Source organism: Dermacentor silvarum, chromosome 10, assembly GCF_013339745.2.
Source record: "Dermacentor silvarum isolate Dsil-2018 chromosome 10, BIME_Dsil_1.4, whole genome shotgun sequence".
In the NCBI taxonomy this organism is placed as follows: domain Eukaryota; kingdom Metazoa; phylum Arthropoda; class Arachnida; order Ixodida; family Ixodidae; genus Dermacentor; species Dermacentor silvarum.
Window position 1 is genome coordinate 85,674,731 of NC_051163.1, and position 23,896 is coordinate 85,698,626.

At 51.0% G+C, this 23,896-nt stretch overlaps 1 protein-coding gene across 2 annotated transcripts in view; it reads right to left on the minus strand.

The window, feature by feature from the left end:
• The window catches only part of LOC119466238 (XK-related protein 7-like), a 169,618-nt gene extending 146,676 nt beyond the window's left edge, over positions 1–22,942 (minus strand). The window contains exon 1 of one of the 2 annotated variants that reach the window (XM_049656837.1): positions 22,684–22,935. In XM_049656837.1, coding sequence (XP_049512794.1) covers positions 22,684–22,774 — 91 coding nt within the window. In that variant the 5' untranslated portion in view covers positions 22,775–22,935. Of the gene's footprint in view, positions 1–22,683 lie in introns of both variants that reach the window. The other variant, XM_037726718.2, reaches the window with a different exon arrangement.
• Positions 22,943–23,896: the final 954 nt, after the last annotated feature.

The window sequence follows — 23,896 nt, forward strand, 5'->3', positions numbered from 1 at the left end:
CTGTTGAGGCGGAAAAACACCCCGGATGTCCGCTATCCATTGGAGCCTCGACAGGGCCATCACCTCCATCGTCTTGCCAGGGACTGACGTTAGAGAGACGGCCCTGTATGGCGAGGCTGCGAGCGGCTTGCCACTCTTCAGTACTGGCACCACGAGCGCGGAGCGCCAGGACTCCGGGAGGCACCCGCTGCGCAGGACACCGTTGAATGCGTCGAGCAGGAAGTGTCGCTTATCTTCGTCCAGGTTGCGCAGCATTTGGTGGGTGACTCCGTCCTGCCCGGGCGCACTGCGGCGCCGCCCGCGGCACAGCACGCGCTGAAGCTCGTGAAAGGTGAAGTCTTCCTCGCACAGACTTGTGATTGCCTGAGGTGGGTGTGATGATCTCCACCCCGCACGAACACAGCCACGTAGAGCGCCCGCAGCGCGACCACAGGCACACCAAGGAGGGGAGCGGTGGCGGCAGCAGCAAAGGCGTCCGCCAGCTGTTCGGCGAGCGCGAGTCTGCTGATGCCCTGCGCCACAGCGATGGCGAGCACAGGGAACCGTGGTGTCCTGGGGTTCAGCAGCGCATTCAGGACGCGCCAGCCGCGGTGTTGGTTGCGGGGTCTCGCGAGCGACGAGCAGAGACCCGCCCAGCTACGTCGGCGCAGCTGCCTCGCGTGTCGCCTGCACACCGCGTCAAGTCGGTTGTATGTAGTCCAGTCCGCGGCGGCACCGGAGCGGACCGCGCGTCTCTGAGCACGTCGGCGAGCCGCGCGGACGTTCAGCAACTTGATGTCGGGCAGGGCGTGCCGGCGGGTACGATCAGCGTGTCGTGCACGCCGCGCACTCCGCGATGTGCGCGAAGTAATCACTGCAGTGCGACGGTCTCGCACACATCTCGTGGAAGAGCGGCCACCGCACGACAGCGTACACGCGCGTGGCGCCGCGACTTGGCTTGGTGGGGCACAGGGTGATGGGTAGTGATCCGATCCGGCGGTATCCGGAGCACGCTGCCAGGAGTAAGAGCAGCGCTCCGAGACAAGCCCAGGTCGATCACTGTGGCGACTCCGTCCCGCCGCACGAACGTCGCTTCCCCACTGTTGAGGACGGTGGGGCCCGCAGCCGCAACGGCAGACGACAAGTCCCCTCCTCGCGCTTGCTCCTGGCACTGCCCCAGTCGCGGTGGTGAGCGTTGAAATCGCCGCACATGACGGTGTCGGGCGAGAGCAGCGCAGTAAGGCGCACAACGAACGAGTAGTCGGCGCGACGGGCACCCGCGCGAACGTAAACATGGCCACCGAGGTGTTCGTGCCGCGCACGCGCACAGTGACGGCCACGCACCGATCATCGCGGAGCACAGGTGGTCCGTGGGGACCCGCGCATGAGGAAGGGCGGCTCGCACGTAGACGGCAACGCGGGGACGGCCAGGCGGATGCGCGTCAACAGAGCACGGCGCAGCGTCACACTCAGGCATGGCACAGTCCGACGCACTGCTGTAACCGATGTAGCCGGCAGCGAGACCTCCTCTGCACGCGCGTACGTTTCCTGTAAAGCGAGAATATCGTAGTCGTGCAGAGGAAGGGCTCTGCGAGCTCAGCGTGTCGGCGGCGCAGGGAGTTGCAGTTCCACTGCAATATGCGCGGCCGAGAGGCCCCTGAGGTCTAACTGCCATGGCTGGCGAGTGTTCGTTGAGCGGGAAGGGCGGCCGCGCACAGTGGCGTGCGGGGCAGTCCTGCGGCAAAAAACTCTGTCGCGAACGCGAGCGCGGCAGTCAACAGCGCGATGACGGCGTCGCGTGAGTCGGGAGACGCCGAGGGCAATCGGGGCGCAGGCGTCGACGTGTTGCCCGCGACGGGGCCTCGCCAGGCGGTCGCCCGCGGCGTCGGAGTAGCTCCGGCCAGGTTACTCGGACGGGACAAGGGAGGCGGCGTGTGTTGTTGCGGCCCCTGTGTGGGGCTGTCCCGTGGTGCGGACGAGGACGGTAGCTTGGCGGCGAGTTATGGGCAGCTCAGACGAGGCGATGGTCTCAGCGACCTTCCTTCGTGCTGCCAGCTGGTGCAGCGCGGCTCTGTCGCCGCGTGCGGGCCGCCGCAGTTCAGGCAGGCGGCTTGTTTGGCCGTGCAGCCGACGTTTTTGTGGGCGCCCCCACAACGGAGGCAACGTTGCTCGGAGGTGCAGGTCGCGGTTATATGGCCGTAGGCGCCACAGTGGTGGCACTGCCTAGGACGCGGGCGCTTCGGAGCACAGACCGGCGCACCTTAAACAATGCGACCTCAGCAGGGGGCTTCCTGCCCGCGAAGCGGAGGACAACATTTCCGCCCACACGGACGCATCCAAGTACCGCAACACCCGACTCGACTTTGCCAGCAGGATGTCGTCGTTGAGGTTGCGGTCGACGCCGAAGACGTATCCCGTGCAGGACTCGGCCGGGGCTGACGTCGCGCGAACCGGGACGCCACATATCCGTGACAGCGAAGAGCGGGTCCAGTGGAGTCGGTGGCAGCGTCGGAAGTTGACTCTGACCCGGTGCGCGCCAGCCACCTGCGACAGCTGTGCCGCAATCGCCTCTGCCCGCAATCGCCTCCTGCGAGTGTGAGAGGAAGTTTGTCATCCCGGCGAGGGGGCGATACAACACAGTGTCGCAGGGTTCCCGCAAAGGCAGAAGGGCTGGGGCACGGCGAGGACGCTGTCGACGGCCTCCGCGGCGGCGGCGCTTGCGGTTTCGCATCGCTGGAGGGGGCGGGGCACCGTTGAGTGCACGTGTGCCGGCCCGGTCGCTGGGCTGCTTCCTTGGAGCCACAGCTGACTCTTCAGCTGGTTGTCTCTCTCCCTCCTTGCTGTGGCAGGCTTGCCTTTGTGCCAGGGTGGGGGAGGGGCGGCTTGCCCTGGAGGGGGTAGAGGGGAACGCATCCTCGACCAGGGGGGCGCGGGTACCAAGCACACAGCTGGGACGCGCCGTTCCGGCCGGGGAAGGGAGCTGTCCGATCGGTTCCCTCTCTCCGGTAGAGCAGTGCCACCTGGTCCGCCGTGGGTGGTGTCACTGGGGAGATCTCTCTCGCCGGGAGCTTGGGAGCCGTGCTCTGAGAGTTGTTTGACTCTCAACGGTTTGTCTCCTCCGGGAACTTGGGGACCTCGTGATGTGCGGTGGTTGAGCAGCCGGTTCCTCTACTTCCGCCACCTCGGAGCCACGTCACCCACTGGGGGGTGGACTTGCTGGACAGGTTCCTCTCCCTCTGAGAGCTCGGAGGCTTCTCGACCGACAGGGAAGGGGATCGGGTGCAAGCTGGGAGGAGGTTGTCCTCGCTGCTCGGAGCGCTCTCGGTCGATGGCGAGGGGGAGGGCTCTCGGAAGGGCTCGTGGAAGCGGATGAGAGGGGGGACTGGAGAGCGTACTTGTATGCGGGCTCTTTTCGTCTGCCGCACCGTCCCCTGCTGTGTCAGGCTGCTGGGGGGTGGGGGGAGTGCGTGGCCACTTCGGCTGCGCGGGTGGGGGAGGCGAGACCAGTTCGGTGTGCTGTGGCGAACCGGTTGTGGTCTCAGCTTCTCTCAAACTGGGGCGGCTTTGTGATGTGGCTGGTGGGGATGCAGCATCCCGGGGGGCTGCGGCGACTTTGCGGCGCTTGCGCTTTCGGGCCGTGCAGGGGTCGGGGCGCCGGTGCGTCTGGGTGAAAGCCGGAGGCGCTTGGCAATGCGCATTTTTTACCCACTGTTCCGACCTTCTGGGATGCAGACTGGAGAGCCGGTGGGTGCAGGTCATGGGTCAGAGCCGTCGAGTGGCTCTAAGGAGAGCCTCCATGTTCCGCGAGCGGCCGGGGTGCCGCTGGGCGCGAAACCGGACTCGCCGTCCGAGAGGTCACCCATCGTGAGGGTGCTGGGCTGGATGGCTACATGTTGAGTGTAGCGCCTAGCTATACGGTAACTCAGCTAGAGCTAAGGTTCCTAACGTGCCACTCCCTTGGGAGCCCTGAAAGGGCTACGCTCAGAGCGTGGTCGTGGGAGGGGAACAAAGCGGCGCAAGGGAGCAAGAAAACACGTCTTGCTTCGGCGAGTGCAGGCGATCGTCCGGTCCCTATATAAGAAAAGTACCGCCATCTACTCTTTCCTCCGCCGCCTCCTCTCCTAAAGCGCTTGCTTTTTTCTTACTTTATGCTTGCGAAAGCCAAGTCGACGGTGGCGCACCTAGAAAGTCCAGGTTGAAGCTTTCAGGCCGGGCGCGCGCCGCCGCCGCCGGCGACTGCGGCTGCGCAGAGGACTTTAAACATGGCTCTGAGGCGGAAAAAAAGAAAATATAAGAAGTGAAAAGCGCGCGCTATCATCGTCCAATCGGAGATACAGGAGAGAGAGAGAAGCGGCGTTTATCAAAGGATGGCGGTACTTTTCTTATATAGGGACTTCACCATGTCTATGTCTGGTGCGCCGCCGCCGGCACCGGCTTTGATACAGAATGAAGGAGCGCATGCACAGTTGGCCGTGACGTCACGTGTGACTCACGGCGCATGCGCTGTAGCGCGCAGCCCGCGGGAGCTCGGCGGAGCCGTTTCTGTGTCGGGCGAAGCGAGGGCGCACCTGCCCCGGGTTACTATAGTCGGGTACACCTTGAGAAGACTAGAGAGGTCCGCCAGATGACCGAAGCGGAGCGGCCAATGCCTCCGCGTGTAAAGAAATAGTCCGCTCAAAAAAAATTGGGACTGCTTTTAAAACGCGTATTTGTCGGTATAAATAGATTTGCGTATCTTGACGAGTAGTTGGAAAAAACTATCATGATAGAAATGCTACAGCACATGCCGGATCGCGAGAGAAGACTCCTGCCTTCTAGAACGCTGTGCGCTGTCAGCTACGAAGCAAGAACGACGGCACCGGGCGTGTAATTATAAAGCAGTCGCTGGCTTAATAGCATAAGATTCATATAAAATTTTTTTTGTGTTTGCACAAGCTTATTTTTTAATGTGTTCGGCTTATTTTTTAATTATTATTATTTTCTTTTTTGCGGTTGCGAACCTTCATCTCTTGAGTTCTCATTCTCATTCCCAAACCGAACAAACCCCTGGAGCTTGACTCTCTACGACCCATTTCCCTTACATCTTCTGTGGGTAAGGTCATAAAGCACGTCATTCTCCGCCGAGTCACAAAACATGCAGAGCAAGAGCACCTCTTCCATTGAATCAAGTCGGGTTCAGCCGGCTATGGCCACGCAGGACGTACTCCGCATGCTGCAGGAGACGTTACTTAGAGTAAGGAGTAAAGACCTCAAAGCAATTCTAGCTCTCGACTTAGAGAAAGCTTTCGATACCGTAAGCCACGGCTCATATACTACACGAGATTCAGGAGGCAGGCCTAGGTCGACGCTTCTACGAATACGTCCGCTCTTTCCTAAGAGCCCGAACGGCTACACTTAAAGTTGGGAGATCTCAACTCACACACCACAACCTAGGCCCGCGCGGCACCCCGCAAGGGTCGGTGCTCTCACCGTTTCTTTTCAATTAGCCCTCAGACAACTTTCGCAAAAGCTGAACATATCGAAGGCGTAGAGCACGCGTTCTACGCCGACTGTATTACTCTTTGGCGCAACGCAGGCAGCGATGCACAAATCGAAGCAAGCCTTCAGGAAGCAATTAATACAGTACAAAACTTTTTAAAGCCCACGGGCCTCAGACTCTCGGCAACTAAGTCCGAGTTGCTGCTTCTGCCACCGCTACACGGCCGCAACAACGGCGAACCAACTATACACCTCTCCACAACGGACGGCTCGGATACCCCGATAGTGTCGTCGGTTCGAATTCTGGGCGTTACCCTGCAGGAGAATGGCAAAACGACTTAACAGTCGCACACCTCATCAAAAAAGCTGATGCAGTCATTCACCTCGCCCGACGCGTCGCTAATAGACACGCGGGGACTCACAGAAGAGAGCTTACTACACATCTTTCACGCGTTCTTAATGTGCCACGTTCACTACGTTGCCTGCGCTCACCCGTGGAGCAAAGGCGATGAAACTAAAGTGGACAACCTCATCCGCAAATGCACGAAACGAATACTTGGTCTACCCATGACGGCAAGCACGCAGCGCCTGCTAGGCCTTGGGGTACACAATACGTTCAAAGAAATCACAGAAGCACAAAGAATGTCCCAGCTCATACGCCTGTCCTCGACAGCTGCGGGCCGGGACCTCCTCTCACACATAAGTCTTCCTATCCCAACTCAAGTCAATGACCCAACACCATTACCACAACACCTTCCTGCTAAAATCACAGTACTACCCTTCCCCAGGAATATGCACCCGGTGCATAATCAGACTCGAAGAAGGGCACACGCTCAAGCCTTACTAAAAGCGGGCCACCCTACACGCGACAGACGTGGCTTTCGTAGATGCCGCTAAATACGCAGACAAACCCTACTTTGCAGCTGCGGCGGTCGCCCCAGACGGGACAGCCCTCAATGCTCTTACCATACAAACAAAGAAAGCCTGCGAGGCCGAACAAGTGGCTATTGCCCTTGCTCTAGCACTCACTCAGCGCGACACAATATTACCGACTCCAAACCCGCTGCACTGGCATACCGCCGTGGTACACTATGCCAGGCGGCCTTTAGCATTCTAGCTTCCGCTCAAATAAACGAAGACAAACACATCCACTGGTTCCCGGGCATGAAGGCCTGAACGTTCAACCAGGGGTCCCCAACGGCAATGAGCTGGCCCATAACCTCGCGCGAGATCTTACGCGCCGCGCGGGGATGCGGGCCGGCTCACCGACCGGGAGCCCCAACACGCACCCGGAGCCACTCCTCTCCTATCAGGAGATTTGCTCGCACTATAAGTTATCGAGAAAGGAATTCCCTTCACATCACCCAACACTAAATAAAGCACAACAATTAACGCTTACATTGCTGCAAACGCACAGTTACCCCAACCCCTATATATGCAGCAAATGCCTCCCAGATATAAGGCCATGGAATGTCCTAAATGCCAAAATCCAAAGTGCGACTTAGATCACATGCTGTGGCAGTGTCCCGCGCTAAAACGCTTGCTTCGGGTCTCCTGCCACCGAGGACGACTGGATCAATCACCTCAGGAGCCCCGACAGGGCCCTTCAACACCAGGCCGTCCAGAAAGCCCGACAGGTGGCTGGCGAGCTCCGACTCCCAGTCCCCACATGGGTGGAGCCACCGGGCCGGCCCCCGTAAGGTGTGCCCAGGCCCCTCCAGGACCATTATTAAAGTTAATTCTATCTCTCTTGAGTTCGCGCACGTTCGCGCACGGCATTCCGTGCCAGTTTTCGGCCATGGAGCCCAGCGAGGTGACATCGGAACGCGATCCTTTGTTGCCGAACGGCCTTGTGTCGCCTCGATGATCACACCACCAAGGAGCCTCGGCAAGAACAAGAGCGGCCACATCCTGAACAGCGATTCAAGCAACATAATCTTCAACTGCTACACGTATTGGCATAACAGGGAGCCTGAACGCAGCGTGGAGGACACGACCAAGTTTCTCGCGGACATGCTCGGTGTCAGCGAAAGGACAGTGTTCAGGGTGAGGGAGGAAGTTAAAGCTTCGCATTTTTCGGGTCGCAAACTGACAACGCCCTCGCGAAAGCGCCCACGCAATGCGGAGAAGAGAAGACGCAGCGCGAAGTTTGACAACTTCACCTTGTGCGCGCTAAGGTCATGTGTGCACGATTTCTTTCGCCGCAGCGAGATACCGACGGTCGAGAAGATAACTACCTAAAGTCCCTATGTAAGAAAAGTACTGCCATCCTTTGATAAACGCCGCTTCTCTCTCTCCCGTATCTCCGATTGAACGATGATAGCGCGCGCTTTTCACTTCTTTATATTTCCTTTTTTTCCGCCTCATAGCCATGTTGAAAGTCCTCTGCGCAGTCGCCGGCGGCGGCGGCGGCGCGCGCCCGGCCTGAAAGCTTCAACCTGGACTTTCTAGGTGCGCCACCGTCGACTTGGCTTTCGCAAGCAAAAAGTAAATAAAAAAGCAAGCGCTTTAGGAGAGGAGGCGGCGGAGGAAAGAGTAGATGGCGGTACTTTTCTTATAAAGGGATTTTATAACTACCGAGTTCTTGGAGCGTATGGAATTCCATCACTAAGGCGGTGTACTGTGCTTCGCCTGCTTGCCGAGATCGGCTTCAAGCACGAAAAGAGAAGCCGCAACTCGCTGCTTTTCGACCGGGATGACATCACCGATTGGCGGAATCGCTACCTCCGTGACGTGGAGCACTACCGGGCGGAACGACGAAAGTTCTTCTACCTGGACGAGACATGGGTGACGGCGGGACACACTCGGTCGATCGTGTGGACAGACACCATGGTGCAGAAGCGCGGATGCCTGTTCTCTCGAGCAAATGGTCTGACGACGCGTCTAAAACATCCTTCTGGGAAACGTCAGCGCCTGATCGTGACGCACATCGGCAGCGAGGATGGTTTCGTCGACAGCTGCTTGGATGTATTCCGAGGCCACAAGACAGGCGACTACCACGAGGAAATGGACGGCAATCACTTTGAAGTCTGGTTCAAAGACGTTCTGCAGAAGTTGCCAGCTGGTAGCGTCATTGTTTAGACAACGCACCTTACCATAGCCGGCGAGAACAGAAATTGCCGACGACGGCCTGGAAGAAGGCAAAGATACAGGAGTGGCTCACAAGCAAGAACGTCACCTACGGTGAAAGGATGATAAAGAAGCCACTGTTTAAGCTGGTGGCATCTGTAAAGTCACGCTTTCTGAGCTACATCGTAGATAACACAGCTTTAAGGGCTGGTTGATTTGTACTCAGGGTCCCGCCGTACCACTGCGAATTTAATCCCATTGAGCTTGTGTGGGCTAAGGTCAAAAATGGCATGGCTGCGGACAACAGAGACTTCAAGCTGTCCACGATCGACACCATCTTGAGGGAGAAAATCAAGCAGGTAACGGCGGAAGACTGGAGGAAGAGCATTCAGCACGTGATGGACTTCGAGGCAAAGTTCAGACTTGACACGTCTGCACGTCTGGGAGTGAGCACATTCAACCCATCATCATCCAGCTGGGTAAGATGACACTGAGAAAGCGACTCCGACTGCGAGCTGTCTGGCATTGAGCCACTCGACGAAGCATAACGGCTTCTCAGTAATGAAAGAACAGCCCTTGTTAGTTCTACCTAAATTTTGCCGGTGGGTTCTCAGCAGATAACCATCCATTCCGTGACCGCTTAAATAAATAAGCAGTTCAATTTATGACGTATTCCTTATAATAGAAGCTCAATTATGATAAGCAACGTCCTGCACACATCGGGCTCGATTTAAGAAGTGGCTTAGAAACACATTGAAATGCTGGAATATCTGAATTGAAACACTATTGTTAACCTTAATTATCGTTGGCGGGCTCAAAATGCTCATTCTCGCAGCCACCGTCGAGTTTGATGCTCCACATAGTGAAATAGCAGTAGTCAGAGTACGTTTTGTGGCTCTGTTAGCAGTATGCCCTGGAAATAACAGTCATGTCATAGCCAGTGCTGGTGAAATAGCAGAAGTCAACACGAAACTGACAGCCACTGTTAGCAGCTTGTACGCCAAAGCACATTCATGTGGTTGCATTGTTTATTTTGGATATCTGGCTCACACAAGTAATGCGAGGCAGCCACCGTCTAAGAGAACAAATATAAAACATAATTAGCTTAGTGAGGCCCAATATGCTCATTCAGCCAGCCACCGTCTTGTTTGGCGCGCCCCATAATTAAATAGCAGAAGTCGGAGCACGCTTTATGGCTCCGTTAGCAGTCTGCACTTAAAATTGAAATGTTGTCATAGCCAATTTTTAATTTAATAATCTGACTCGGGTGAGTAACGGGAATGAAAGCACAAATATTAACGTGATTAACTTTGCTAGCATTTTGTGGTCATAGTTACGTACCGAAAAAATGCTCAGCAAAGTTGAACGTGAGTCATTTTGTTCATTACAAGCTGTAGGGAAAGTGACGGACAGATTAAGAGAAGTGATATTGGTGAAGTAATAAATAGTTAATGTTGCAAAAGCTCTGACAACACTGCTTTGCTGGATTCCATTCACTAGAAAACTGCGTTTGTAATGATGAAAGCGTAAAGACAGGAAATGCTACCCGACTGCAGAATGTTATATATGTGTACCACCACATGTGACGTGCAGCGAAAACATCTGTTTATTAAGACTGAATGCAACAACATAGCAAGGTGCTGTTTCGCAATATGGCACCCTTTCATGTGCACTTCTGGCAAGCTGCCGTATGCACTGATACATAAACACATTAACAGGGGACAGAGACGAAGTAAATGTGCAAGGCACGTGATGCTTTTAACATTTTGTATCTGTCAGTGTTTATGTTGTCTCAGCTGATAGAACTTTATTTAATGCATGTTGGTTAATTACGTTGCGGCAACAGCACAAGAAGCAAGGTCAGAATAGTAGGAGAAAACAAAGCAAGATGGCAGACTGGGGAGGCAAGGTAGACGAGAGAAAAAGGCTTTAATGACATCGAAGAGGCCAGCCCTGCTATTCACAGGACTTGGTGCTTTGAATGAGACGAGTTAATGGAATTGTAAAGAAAGATGTAGCTGCAGCATGCTTACAAGAACAAACGCAAAAATAAAAGGACAGAAATAGGAATAAACACATACACGCACGGAAGTACTCACATATTCACACACATGCACACAAACGCGAGCGTGAAAACTAGGATCTAAATACAAATAAGGGGAAAATAACAAATATACACAAACATGCAAGAAAACACGAACACACATTTAACGCAGACACGAGTAGAACTATTAGGAGTCAGTTCACAAGCAGCTGTGCCTACTTTGTCGTACTTTTCTTTATTGTAGTCTGTTTCACACTTAGGGGAAATCTCGGAGCGCATTGCATCGCGATGCGGCGAGCGCTGGAGTCTGTTGCCAGAAGTAGCTCGCGCAGGCACAGACGGTCGTGGTGCGTTATCTTGAACCTCGTCGAGTGCTACGGCGGCGCGCGCTGGCCGCATCGGCGCTTCACAGTGCCTGCAGTGACGATGAACTGGCCTTGACAGTAGACGTCAGACTCTGGAGTTTTGCAAGACGCGTAGCGCCACCTGTCGGTGCGAAGAGGTAATAATTGAGTAGTGCAAAGTCCGACTCCCTTGCTAAGTTGCCTAAGCAGCTAGCGAGTGCGAAACAACGATTTAACTTAATTTTTGTTCATATTGCGAATGTTTAGCGCATTTAACAGCCAGAATGAGAGCTATGAATTTCTCCGCTAGTCGGACGTGCCGCCGACTTCTATGGCGATGGCGAGCACGACGGCAACCGCGACAGCTCCGCGCGCTACGAAGAAACGCCGCAATTGACGTTACTGTTGCGTTGTAAATTGCCATGACCGTGAAGGACTGAATAACAACGTTCAGTTTTACCGATTTCCATCGCGGTCGTATGAAGGAGAAAGGAGAGAGCGCTAGATACGGGCCGTTCGCGTGTTGGGTAAGCGAATTACTCGCATTCTCCACAACACAGCCGCTCACATGAGAAAGTGTGATAATGTTGTTCTGCTGTAATTGTGTTGCGTAGCCCTCACGGGGGACTATGGAAACCAAGCGAAAACTGAGGAATCTGCAGCCGCCTCTTCGTTGGCAACAGAATAAACAAAGTTGTGAACCATCCTGCGTATGTGCCATCGATGTTTCTACCTGTTTACACACGTCCGCCTCCACTTTACTCAGCAAGTGTAACGGAGAGATTTGGCAGGTCAGTTTAACTAAACATTTTCGTTCCTTTATGAATTCAAAATCATGTTCTAGGGAATTGTGGTATCGCGAGCTTATTTCTAGTTTCGGCTTTTTCGATACAACGAGAACGTTTCGCAATGCACTGAGCCCTCTTGACAGCGTTTTTCTTTTTTTTTTGTAATCTGAGCAATAAAGTTGCTGTGGGAGCACTGGATGAGTAATTGCGAAGTAACGCACGTCTTTAGAAAAAAAAATGTCGCGTTTCTTTACATTAATTTGTGCGCGTGTGTTGTTTTAAGCGTCTGCTGGTTTGTTTTGCCTTCGGTTGTATCCCGCGAAAGCGGGCACGCACGTATCTCCATTTGCAGTAAATACAAACGGAAGACAACCGTGAAGAAAACATTCGAAGATGCGCGATAACACGCTCGAACGCCCAGGAAGCGAGAGCTGAAGCGAGAACGCAACTGAAAAGGCGAAGGTCGCCAGGGCCGTCCGCCCCTGATAAAGCGAGCTTTGTACCACTGACCGTAAGCTACATAGTTACCTGACTTAATCATATATGTACTTCATCGCTTTGACATTATGTACGTACCCAAATTTAATACATTTAGGCGCTAGAGAACGCACGTCGGAGTGCTTGCCTCGAACTCGACGTTGTACGATGCTCGCTGCACTTGCGAGTTGCAGCGCGCCGAAATAACACCTGAAACTTCTTTACATTGTACACGTACTTCGCTCTGCTCCCTTTCCGAAGCGTGGATGGGCGGAAGAAGCTTTCCAGGTCCTTGATTTTTAGGAAACCGTGCCTTTACAAAACCGAAAGACGGGGCTCTATTGTGGCCTATGCAGCTTCGCTTGTGGACAGCTCTCTTTGCACTACTCAGTTTGCGCCAAGGCTGCGATGGGGGCGCTGGTGGCGGGTGTTTCCGCAGCGCCGCCTGGGCAGAGTCTGACGTCTGTAGCACGCTTACCGACGATGCGGCCAGCGCGCGCCGCCGTCACAGTCGACGCGGTTCAAGATAACGCGCCTCGACCGTCTGCGCCTGCGCGAGCTGCTTCCGGCAACCGACTCCAGCGCTCGCCGTATCGCGATGCAATGCGTTCCGAGATTTCCCTTAAGTGTGAAACAGACTGTACGTACATATTGGCTCTGTCGCCTTCACTGTCATAGGATTTTTTTTTTAGTAGCGACATATCGCGACATTCGAAAAGCAGCGCAAAGCTGTGTTGTGGAAAAAGCAAGTCGAGCGCTCGCAGCACAACTTATGCGCGTTTGTGTCACAGCAGGCATTCTACAGCTGGCGCGTGCGGTGCGCGAAGAGTTCTAACCCCCGTATTCACAAACGTACCTCGACTCGACCCTACACTCGAAATGCTCCTTGAGGGCGGCTTTTCATTTCACAAATCGCCCTCCACTCGAAACGCGCCTTGAGTGAAGGAAAGCTCGAGCGTTTTACTCGAGAATCTCAAGGTAGCCCCGCAGCTACCTTGAATCGCTCCTTGAGTGAAGTTAGTGCGCAAACATGGCTGCGTTGTGATCTGTCAATCCCCTCGTCAGCTTTTTCAGATGGGCGCCAGTTGCCTCCGCAGCTTTTCTTTCGTTAACGATACTGCGCATCTTCAAGGGCATCGTTTTACGGACCGGTGCGATCCTCTGGAGCGCTTCGGCAACGGAGTAATTCTAATGTGGCACCAAGACAGATGATGATGTATGGTGTTTAATGGCGCAAGGGCCAAGTATGGCCAAAGAGCGCCATGCCAGTGTTTGTGAGTTTCTAGTGGAGCGATGAATTCTGACAAATAGATGAGGCGTGGCTGTAAAGGGGCCTAAAAATAATCCCTGTAAAGTGCGTAAAATATACATGTACTCAAATCATGGCAATGACTAATGAGGTGTACTATGCAATGAAGAATGCATTAAGAAAGAATAACACGATATTTAAAATATTTAAGATGCAGTAATTGGCAAGAAGCACAACTGCCTAGACAGAGCCCTTGAACCACAAGGGCCTGGAGGCATGTGCTATAAAAAACTATCACAGCGGCATCCTCTAGAGAGAGGATGCGCTACGAACGCATTGGACTAATAACATGTACCACAACATCGTTCAAAAAGCCAAGGATTGCATTGGCATTAAAAAGTGGTTCTTCACCAATAAACATCATGGGATGAAGAGGGATATGATAGCGGTATGCTACAGGAAAATGTTTTCTTCTCTCCGGTTAGGCTTCCCGACACTCCAGCAGGACGTGGAGGACGGTCAGCTTCTCACCACATCTACCACAGGTTGGTGGTTCATCACCAGTAAGCAAAAAATTGTGGGTGCCGTACGTGTGTCCTATTCTGAGACGGCAGAATATGACGTCAATTCGTCGTGTTTTCGTAGCTGAGGGCCGGAAAACTAACTGTGGTTTAATCATGTGAAGTTTATTATTTGTTTCAGCGTCCCACAAGCGTTGCCAGTGGCTTCGCAGTTTCTTTCGCAAGAAAGGTTTCAAGTCTGTTGCAGGAACACCTACTGTATGATTACTAGTGTGTGATGTCGCTGATGTGGCCATTTGGTCTGCTTGCACATTACCCTCAATGCCTCTATGGCCCGGCACCCAGCATATTATTACATGCTGGTTTGCTATATACGCTCTGCATAGGGTGGAATAAAGCTCAATGAGTACAGGATTTTTGTGTTTGCAGAGTGACATCAGGGCTTTCACAACGCTTAGAGAGTCTGTAAATATAACTGTTTTTTGAAGTTTTGTTTTCGTTATATGATTCACAGCCGACAATAGTGCATAGGCCTTAGTCGTGAAGATACTTGTTTGCGGGTGGAGTACACTGGATTCCGTGAAAGATGGGCCGACGGCTGCATGAGAAACCCCGGCATGTGATCTAGAAGTGTCTGTGTAAACCTCTGTACACGAGTACTTGGATTGAAGCTCTAGGAAATGCATTTTAATGTGTGCCTCTGGAACGTCTTTCGTGACCTCAACGAACGATGTTTCACACTCTATGATCTGCCACTGCCACGGCGGTAACAGTTTAGCAGGTAACATAGGTCGATGTTCAAGCACTGGAACACCCATTTGCTCACTAAGATTCCTTACAGTTAATGAGAACGGTTTCCTCGCTGCAGGTCGGTTATAGAAGAGTGTAGCAGCGGTGATATCGTTTATGGTGGAATAAGAAGAATGTTCATTGTTTGCTTGTACTGTCAGAAAATACGTGAAACTGCTACATGAACGCTGCAGATGGCGTGACCAGTGGTTCGACTCTACATAGAGGCTCTGGATCGGGCTTGTTCGGAAAGCACCGAGCGCGAGGCGGATACCGAAATGGTGAACGGGGTCTAGTATATTTAATGCACTTGGCGTTGCGGAGTTATAAATTATAGCTCCGTAATCAAGGCATGAGCGGACAAGACTGTTGTACAAGTTTAGGAGGCATTTTCGATCACTACCCCATGTTGTGTGCGAGACAATTTTTAAAAGGTTCATAGTCTTCAGAAACTTTGTCTTCAGATATTTAAGATGGGGAATGAAGGTAAGCTTAGAGTCCAGAATTATGCCCAGGAATTTATGTTCACTGCTCATAGATATTTCCTCTCGATTGATCGTGAGATTTGTCACCGGTGTCACGCCTCTTTTGTTTGAGAAGAGTATGCATGTACTTTTCTGTGCGTTTATTTTGAGCCCATTTACATCCGCCCATTTAGACAATTTATGTAATCCAAGCTGCACCTGTCGTTCACAGATAGCGATGTTACATGATTTGAAACCTATCTGTACGTCATTGACATACACAGAATAAAACATGCTGCGTGGAATGACTGTATGCAGGGAGTTCATTTTTACAATGAAGTGTGTGCAACTAAGTACACCCCCTTGCGGCACGCCAGCCTCCTGGTTGAATGTTCTAGATAAAACATTGCCCACTCTTACGCGAAACGTGCGGTTAGACAAGTAGCTTTCGACTGTGCTTAACATATTTCCACGGACTCCCATCGCAGAAAGATCTCGCAGAATCCCGAAGCGCCAAGCGCCATGTCGTGTCGTATGCTTTCTGTAAATCTATAAATACAGAAAGTAAAAACTGTTTATGAATAAACGCATCTCTGATGTTTGCCTCGATGCGAACAAGGTGGTCTATTGTCGACCTACCTTCTCGGAAGCCACACTGGAAGGGGTCTAGTATTTTGTTATTTTCTAGGAAACTGATTGGCCGTCCTGTCAAGAAGACTGCCAGCTAGTGCAGTGACCTGTCGTCTTATTCCGTGCATGAGCCAGTTGATGACCTGCATACGTGTATTCTCCGTGCGAGTGCCCCAAAACTACTATCAGCGCCAGTGCCGTGTTTCTCGCGGGTGATCATACAAAGCAGTATCATTTGAAACGCGGCACGATACATAACTGCGGCGGACTTCGAACCTATGAAAAGAAAACAACTGCGAAGGTTCCTGCCGTTAGTGGGTGTATTGCCTGTGTGCTCGATTGCTGGATGCAGGTCTGGCTGCACGAGCGCCGGAATTCGCTCCGCCTGAGCGGTTTGTACTTGGGTGCATTACTTACTACGCTATTCCAAGGACAGCGAAGCGCACTACCGCAAGGCGAGCTTCTCTAAAAACGACCAGGTGCGTTCACTTTTCTGTTTTATATTTTTTTTCTGTTATAATTTAATGCAGTTAATTTCTCGAGGGAAAACAAAAATTATACTGTAATTTTGCGTGGGAGGTGTGGCAGTAGCTGCTATTTACAGTCGTTAGCAATAATTACGTGAGCCTTGCTTCAAAATATTCAGTTTAATTAGCTTATGCTTATGAATATCCCAGCCCAACGAGGAAGTGAGGAACCATGCAATGGTCTTCATAATTATACCTGCATGTATACAGAGGGAATGTTATGTTTAATTCCAATACAAGATATTGAATAACAATACAAGAGAGGATAGTTTTTGTACATCACATTATCTTTATTGTGATAAACAAAACTGTAGCAGTTGACCCAGCTCCTAATACAGAAAACGCTAGCAAGTGGTAGCAGATATATGTCACATATATTTGTTGCGCACATTCCAGCTATTAGTGAGTGCATTATGTAAGTGTTAGATTGCGGTATGTCGGTCTGGATGTGGAAACGCCAGACCAGCTTAAAACTGTATCATTGCAAATATGAATGAAAACAGTCCGAGCTTATCAATGTAAAAGAAATCGGCTTCCTGAACACAATGAAAATCTTTAACGAATGTATTTACATCGAAAGGTAAACTGATGAAAACGAATACTGTACCTAAGCTAGTTTTTATGTGCGTTAACATCATTGTATGTTTATAACCAACCCCTTCTCTTATGCAGGAACCAGGCTGACAAGGCAACCACGCAGTACAACTGCCTTTTCAAGGGTGCTGTGCTTGCGTTGGTGTGCAAGCGGAGAAGAGTGGAACTCCATGTTAATGTGTCCTGCTGCACCGTAGTCGTTGTCGCACTATTTTGGCTAAAACCTCTATCTTCTTTCTGACATCCTAACAGCTCAACCATCACCACTAAAGGCATTTTGCATACATCTGCCTTCATAGGCACCTTGCAGCTTAAGTCTGTATTTTTCATCCAGGTTTCTTTTCTTAAGCCATATTTAATAAAGCAGTCTGTATCACTGAATTATTCTCGTCAATCCAAGTGTTAATCTCTGAAACAATAAATTAAAATTATCCTCGTCTTTTTGTGTTCTGATAGGATTGCATAAAAGAGCGTGGACTCTGATCCTACAAACACAAGCAGTAGTACTACTGACAAAGCTATTCTAGAATAGAACACCATCCGTGTTCTAGACAGTAGACTAGCAGTAGCATACCGTCGGGTGAGGCCACCCTACGGTTTGCAGTGGTAAATCCTTGCAGAATATACGCTGTTTCAGCTCCGTTTCTAAGTTCAGCTTAAGATTAATTATGAAGGCCCGAACAATGAATTTGTTCCATTAGATGCGGATCACAGTTCGCTTCCATGGGGCTTGCAGAAGTTCAGTAATTGACCGAGGAACAGAGCGTGTCTTGTGGGATCCCACAACAGGCAAAATGGTGGTGCAGACTGTCACAATGGCGTTGCTGAAAATACAGTATAGAGCGTATTACTACCTTGAATTCAGCAAAGCTGAGATAAACCATTAAAATTATGGTATATTTGTTGATGTACACTTGCTCATGGAAAAGTAGCTTCACTATTCCACTAAATACTAAAGTGCTGCCTTACAAATTGTGGGCAATAAAAAGCTCACGTCTCAACCCTAACACATTATGGGCAACTCATGACTTCGCACATCATAATCATGACTATGCTCTTCAAAACAATAAATATGACTGTTAAAGAGGAATGAAATATGAGTTTGATTTCATTACGGCATGGCTGTCTCATGTTTGCGGTTTTAAATAAGACGGCTTGAATTTCACCATTTTGTCAATGTGGCCAGAAATAACATCAATATTATTAATGATAAGTATGAAAAATAAGCACAGACTAACTACCGGGCTGATAAGTCAAGTACTTCCGCAGCACCTAAGTTCTTTCAGGGAAACGAGATGGCTAATTTTTAACAGGCAGACACCGTATCTATCGATGCTTTCCCGTCAGTCACATGTCTTAGCGTGCAACACAGGCGTTGATTTTTTTTCCTTCAGCTGGTCTTTAAGGCCCAGATCCTGCAGCAGAATGCCAAAAATGATATGTACAGGGTCGTCCACTCTTAGTACGAACACGGTGCCGCGTGGCCGCGCTCCGCGGAGCGCCAGCGCACATGGCGCGGCCGCGCATCGAAGCTAAGCGGCGCAAGCGCCCAGGGGCTTGGAGGCGGGGCTTCGTGTCGTCTGCTAAAGCGCGCGAGCGAGCCGTGTTTGTGCCGCCTGTTGTCTGCTAAAGCAAAGCGCGCTCGCGCACTTTAGCAGACGACACGAAGCACCGCCTTCAAGCCCCTGTGCGCCTGCGCCGCTTAGCTTCGATGCGCGGCCGCGCCATGTGTGCTGGCGCTCCGCGGAGCGCGGCCACGCGGCACCGTGTTCGTACTAAGAGTGGACGACCCTGTACATTGGGCGTTCGCACGCTAAGTTCAGTGCAGCTAAGCAACTGAAATGAAAAGACATAGCACAACTAAAAAAAAATGTGGGCGTTGCGTGAACTTGTAAGCACAGTTTATGGAACGTGCAGGAGATGCTACAACATAGCACATTGAAAAAGGTAAGACAAAAAAACACTAATGCTGATAATGAACTACTGAGAAGTGAATTTTCGGAAGAATAAAATATTGCGTAGCGTATATGTGAAGTGAAGCAGCACTGGAAATACAGGCACCAGAGTTGGTTCACTGACGATATGTACTACAATTTTCAACAAACCGACTAACCACCACGGCTTCTAAAATAAAGTACAGGACTGAAAAACCTTTCTTTCCTTAAAACTGCCGGAGCTACGCACTCAACCATATGCATTCTGCCACATGCTTACTACAACTGCTTCTTTTCTACTGAAAGATTTCTTACGCGATAGTGGAATGATCATCGGACACAGTCGCGGAGCGGTGCCTTGTGCATTTATGTTTAAACAACTGAACCAATAACAGATTGTCACGCCGAATCTCCCACAAGCTCCAATGCAAAACAAAAAAGAAAAAGAAGTAACGTCTCGCGCAATCTTATGCGGCCTCGAATAGTATGCTTCGGGTGCTAATGCCCGCAGCATGAGCAACAGGAGCCAGTCATGCTTGGATACATCGGACACGTTTTATTGATAGCGCGCCAGCAACTTCACGAGAACCGCAACAGCGTAATGTGCTTACATGCATAAACTGCTCACTCACCCTTATTTTTTGTCCTGTTGCTTTCAGAAAGCTTTCAGCAGCACATGGTCTTGAAGTTAAACAAAGCTGCCCATCGGCCGTTCCATGCGTTGCTTCCTTCGAAGTCAATCCGGCTCGATCACAGTACTCACACGGACAATATCATCCATAATAACCACGATTAACAACTGCAACGTGAACCACAAATTAAGCACAAGGAAACAATGAGCAGCAGAGAAATGCGGGCGGAAATTTTCTTATTTCTCGGCCATGCGCAATGCTCATGGGGTGCGATCGTTGCCAGACCTCTAACACAGCTCCCACTTGATATATATCAGTCGAACGCTAACAGTGGCAGCGCTGCCGAGCTAAATTTGTGCATTGCGCCGTGTTGTCATTTGATAACGAAGCCAAATTAACGGAAACACATATCTGTCTTAAATAATTGGGCTTTTGCTAAGCGCATGTAAGGATAGCCTCGGTATCAGACGCTTTTTTCGGTCGGTGCACTTCACTCGAGTCAAGGGCGCATTTTCAAGGCGTTCCTTGGCGGAGGAAAAGTGAAGTAGTGTTCATGAAACGCAACGGCGCCTTGAGTGAAGGAACGCTCGTCGCCTCGACTTGGCTGAGTCGAGGAGAAGCGCTGAGTGAAGGCGTATTTAAGAATACGGGGGTGAGCCACACAGCGACGCGCATTCATGCCAAGCTCCCTTGTAAGGGCACCAGTGTATCAGTCATAATTTTATATAGCACTAAGGCTGACATTAGGGAAACAAACACTGCTCCCAAACGCCTGACCGTTAATAATCCAATGAAATTCGCTCAAGCAGCGCGTGTTAGTTACTCATTGTTACCATTGGTGGAAAGCAATCAATCGACGGTGCTACACAACACTCGAACAACACTCGAACGACGCTGCGAGACGCTCGACTATCTTATCACACTGCTGCCAACGATCGGTCGTTTGCGCGCTGAGCTGGCAGCAACGAATATTTGCGTTGGAGCAGGGTGAAAGATATATACTCTTTAGGTGAGGACACTCGCCAGACTCGATCGACCAGATAAAGTAGCAAAGGCGCGCGCCGATCTGCCCGGTGACGGCAGTGGATATCTATCGGCAGTACGACGCAACTTCAACACAGAAAGCTTTTTATTGGCTTAATCTCCCGTTGTTATAGCAACCGGCGGTTCGCAGGAAATCCGAAATGATTGAGTGACGCACGAAAGTAGGTCACCGGGGAGAGGGCATGCACGCGTTTCTTGTCGGCGCACGCTCTCGCCTGCGTTCTAACCGAAGTTGCGTCGTTCCGCCGATAGGTATCCGCTGCCGTCACCGCCCAGATAGACGCGCGCCCTTGCTACTTTATCTGGTCGATCGCGTCTAGCAAGCAAGCCGAGAAGTGCCCCCACCTAAAGAGTATATATCTTACACCGTGCGTTGGAGGTTGCTTTCGCAAATATTTTCTGTTAAGAAACTCGTAGGTTGGTTTCATCCGCGCATGCTTTTCTCATTTATCCTGATAAGGGTTTTGCTCCATCACTTCGCCACGTCCGACGATAAACGCAGGGGCACGGTACACAAACACACCCGCCGTTCACAGTAGGTACCAGACTTTGGCAAACTCTCCTCGTCGTAATTTCACTTAGGAGCAAAACAAAACACCATTGAACAAACACGCACGATGTTTGTTTGCAGCGGTATATCGGCGCGGGATCCTGTTTCCAGACGAAGCGCAGCGTCACTGATGTTCGCTGCAATCTTTCTTCGCCGGCTCACGGCTCAGAACAAACGCACGCGGTACAAATTGTGCATCATAAGCTCACAATAATAATGCGGCATGACAGACAACCACAAACAATTCGAATTCACTCGGACGAAGGGAGACGCACACAGCTGACGCGAGTGGGCCCAGTTCGAAGCGAGGGCGGCCATGTTAGGCGTGTTCTCCGTCGGCGGGGTCGCCGGCCATCCGGCTCATGACGTCACTTGAAGTGCGCGCCTATTGGTGGAGGCTCGTGTGCATCCGCCTTTGAGGGGCAACTGCAGCTGCCTTCTAAAGCTATACACGACTATAGGTACCGCGAGGTGACGTCATCGCTCGGCGTAGTTTTTCCTGACTACGACAGACAGATTACGCTCGGCATAAACAGCTCCGCGGTTAAAAACTCTGCTCAGCCGAGCTCATTCGGACACTAGACACTCGAGTTGATTCGAGTCTCAGTCAGCTAGTGAGTCGATTCATGAAGGAGTTAGCCGACAATATGGTTGAAATGCTCTACTTCTTTCCTAATAGGTAGCGAAACCTCCGTTAGGTATTTTTATGCTTTGAGCTCTTCTATATTGCTTTGCTGTATTTCTAGAGAAGTAATGCAAGTGAATCTGAAAAGAAACAAAAACAAAGAACTGTTTCACATAAAAAAGTACCCTAGGTCTACAATTTTCTACAGTGTGGCTTCGCGCGGCTGTGCATCGCGAATTCTAATTTTACATTTTGCAGGGCGACAAAATTGTTTATTTCATGCCTATTTTAGGTCAGCAAGCGTCCATGTAGCAACCGTTTCTTCGGGGTCCTTTCTACGGCAAAATTGAAGCACTCCAATTCAGAGAGTGATTCCAACCAGCAGCGAAGTAATTTCTTCTGAATGCTCACAACTACAAGAACAAAGCAAGTGCCATGGGGCTATTTGTATGTTTGTGTCCAATGATTGCGGATTTTTTTCTTCATAGCGTTTTTTTATCGTTTTCCTGGCCCCAGTGGTCTAATTCAAATTTTGGCATTACCGGCCAAACAGAGGCCTACATCTTCCTTTTCTTATATTCAAGATAAATTAAAACTTGCCTCAGAGGACATAGGCTAGAGAGTGAAGACCATAAGACCGGGTCTCGCTTGGAACTTGCGGCATGATGTTACCACATCTCGAGTTGCATTCCTTGATCGGTTTCCACACACGAAAAGATGGAAAGGCATGGAGGCCAACACGATAAAAATTTCGGTTCTCATGCGATGCGCTTGGTTTTGAAGAAGACAGAAGTTCTGCATGCAATGAAGTTGCATCCGCAACAAGAGAAAGTCGGTGATATTACTCCATTCGTACGGATATTCCAACCAATATCATAAACAAGAAGGGGTGCATATCTCGCACCGGAGGAGAGCGGCAGTATTATATGTGACTAGTCTACGTACCTGTCAACAGTCCGGCACCCGAAAGAACCAAACAGAAGATGGAAAAAAACTTCTCCCGACACGTAACCCCGGGAACGATTTCTGCGTTCATCACTGCAAAGCTCCACTTTTTAGAACTGCGTACGCGCGAACGCCGACCAAACGGCACGGAAACATCTTCCAGGGAGAAATAAAGACCGATAGACGCAAAGCGGCACCCTTTATGACTCACCGGAAAACTCACTCAGCCTCCTGTCTGCGGGGGTGGCAGCCTCCAATGGCTCCGAGTCCTGTTTGAGTACCGCGCGTAATCTAGAGTCACGGAAGTTGCTTGTTCTTGTAAATAATAGGACGCGCTCGTCTGGTCGATAACGAAACCTTTCCTTTTCCCTGCCTTTATTCGTCGTGGAGCTTCGTGTTTTTCTGTTCTCTTCTCGAAGTAGAAGCTGCTGAAGTTCCGCGTCGGCGCGTTCGCGGATGCTACGTATTGCGACATACGACTTCAATCGCGGTAATGCTGGAGTGTCACAGCTGTCAGCCGTTCGTCGTCGGCGCGAAGTCGGTCGACGGGGTAGACAAGCCGGTTGGTCGCTCCGCACTCGAGCGAACACAGTCAGAGAGTCACAGTCTGGAGTAAACAAAAAAAAAACAAGATATTGATCGGTTCGTAAATATTAAAAAAAATAAAATAAAATAATAAAAAACCCACTTTTTCACCCACTTCCCACTGTTTACCCACTTCACCTCCCCGACGTTCTTGACAAAAGAGAGGTCTGGGGTAGTGTCCCGGCATGTGGAGTGGCCTCTCCTAGTTGGGAAATCCTTATCGGTGATGAGTGTCAAGTCCGCTTCCATCGCAGTCTGCCACAGGTCGCGTCCCTTCGGCGTGTCGTAGGTGTACCCCCACACCCTGTGTGGGGCGTTGAAATCACCGACGACGACAAGGGGGTGCCCACCGGCCAGGCTGACGGCCCTCTTGAGGAGAAACTCCGCTCTCGCTCTGCGGTAGCTGGGACGTACAGCTACCATACATTTAGGCTCACAAAGATTCGCCTCTTTTTCTTCCATCGGTTACACCACCAAACACTATGCGCTCACAATTAGCATGCACGTGCGTTAGACACTGCAAAAGAATGCGTCAGTAGCACTAATCGAACAATATCCACGATCATCGCTCTCCGTTCACCGTGCTGCTTTTGTACAGAACGTCTTGTTCGCGGACGCCAGTTTATGT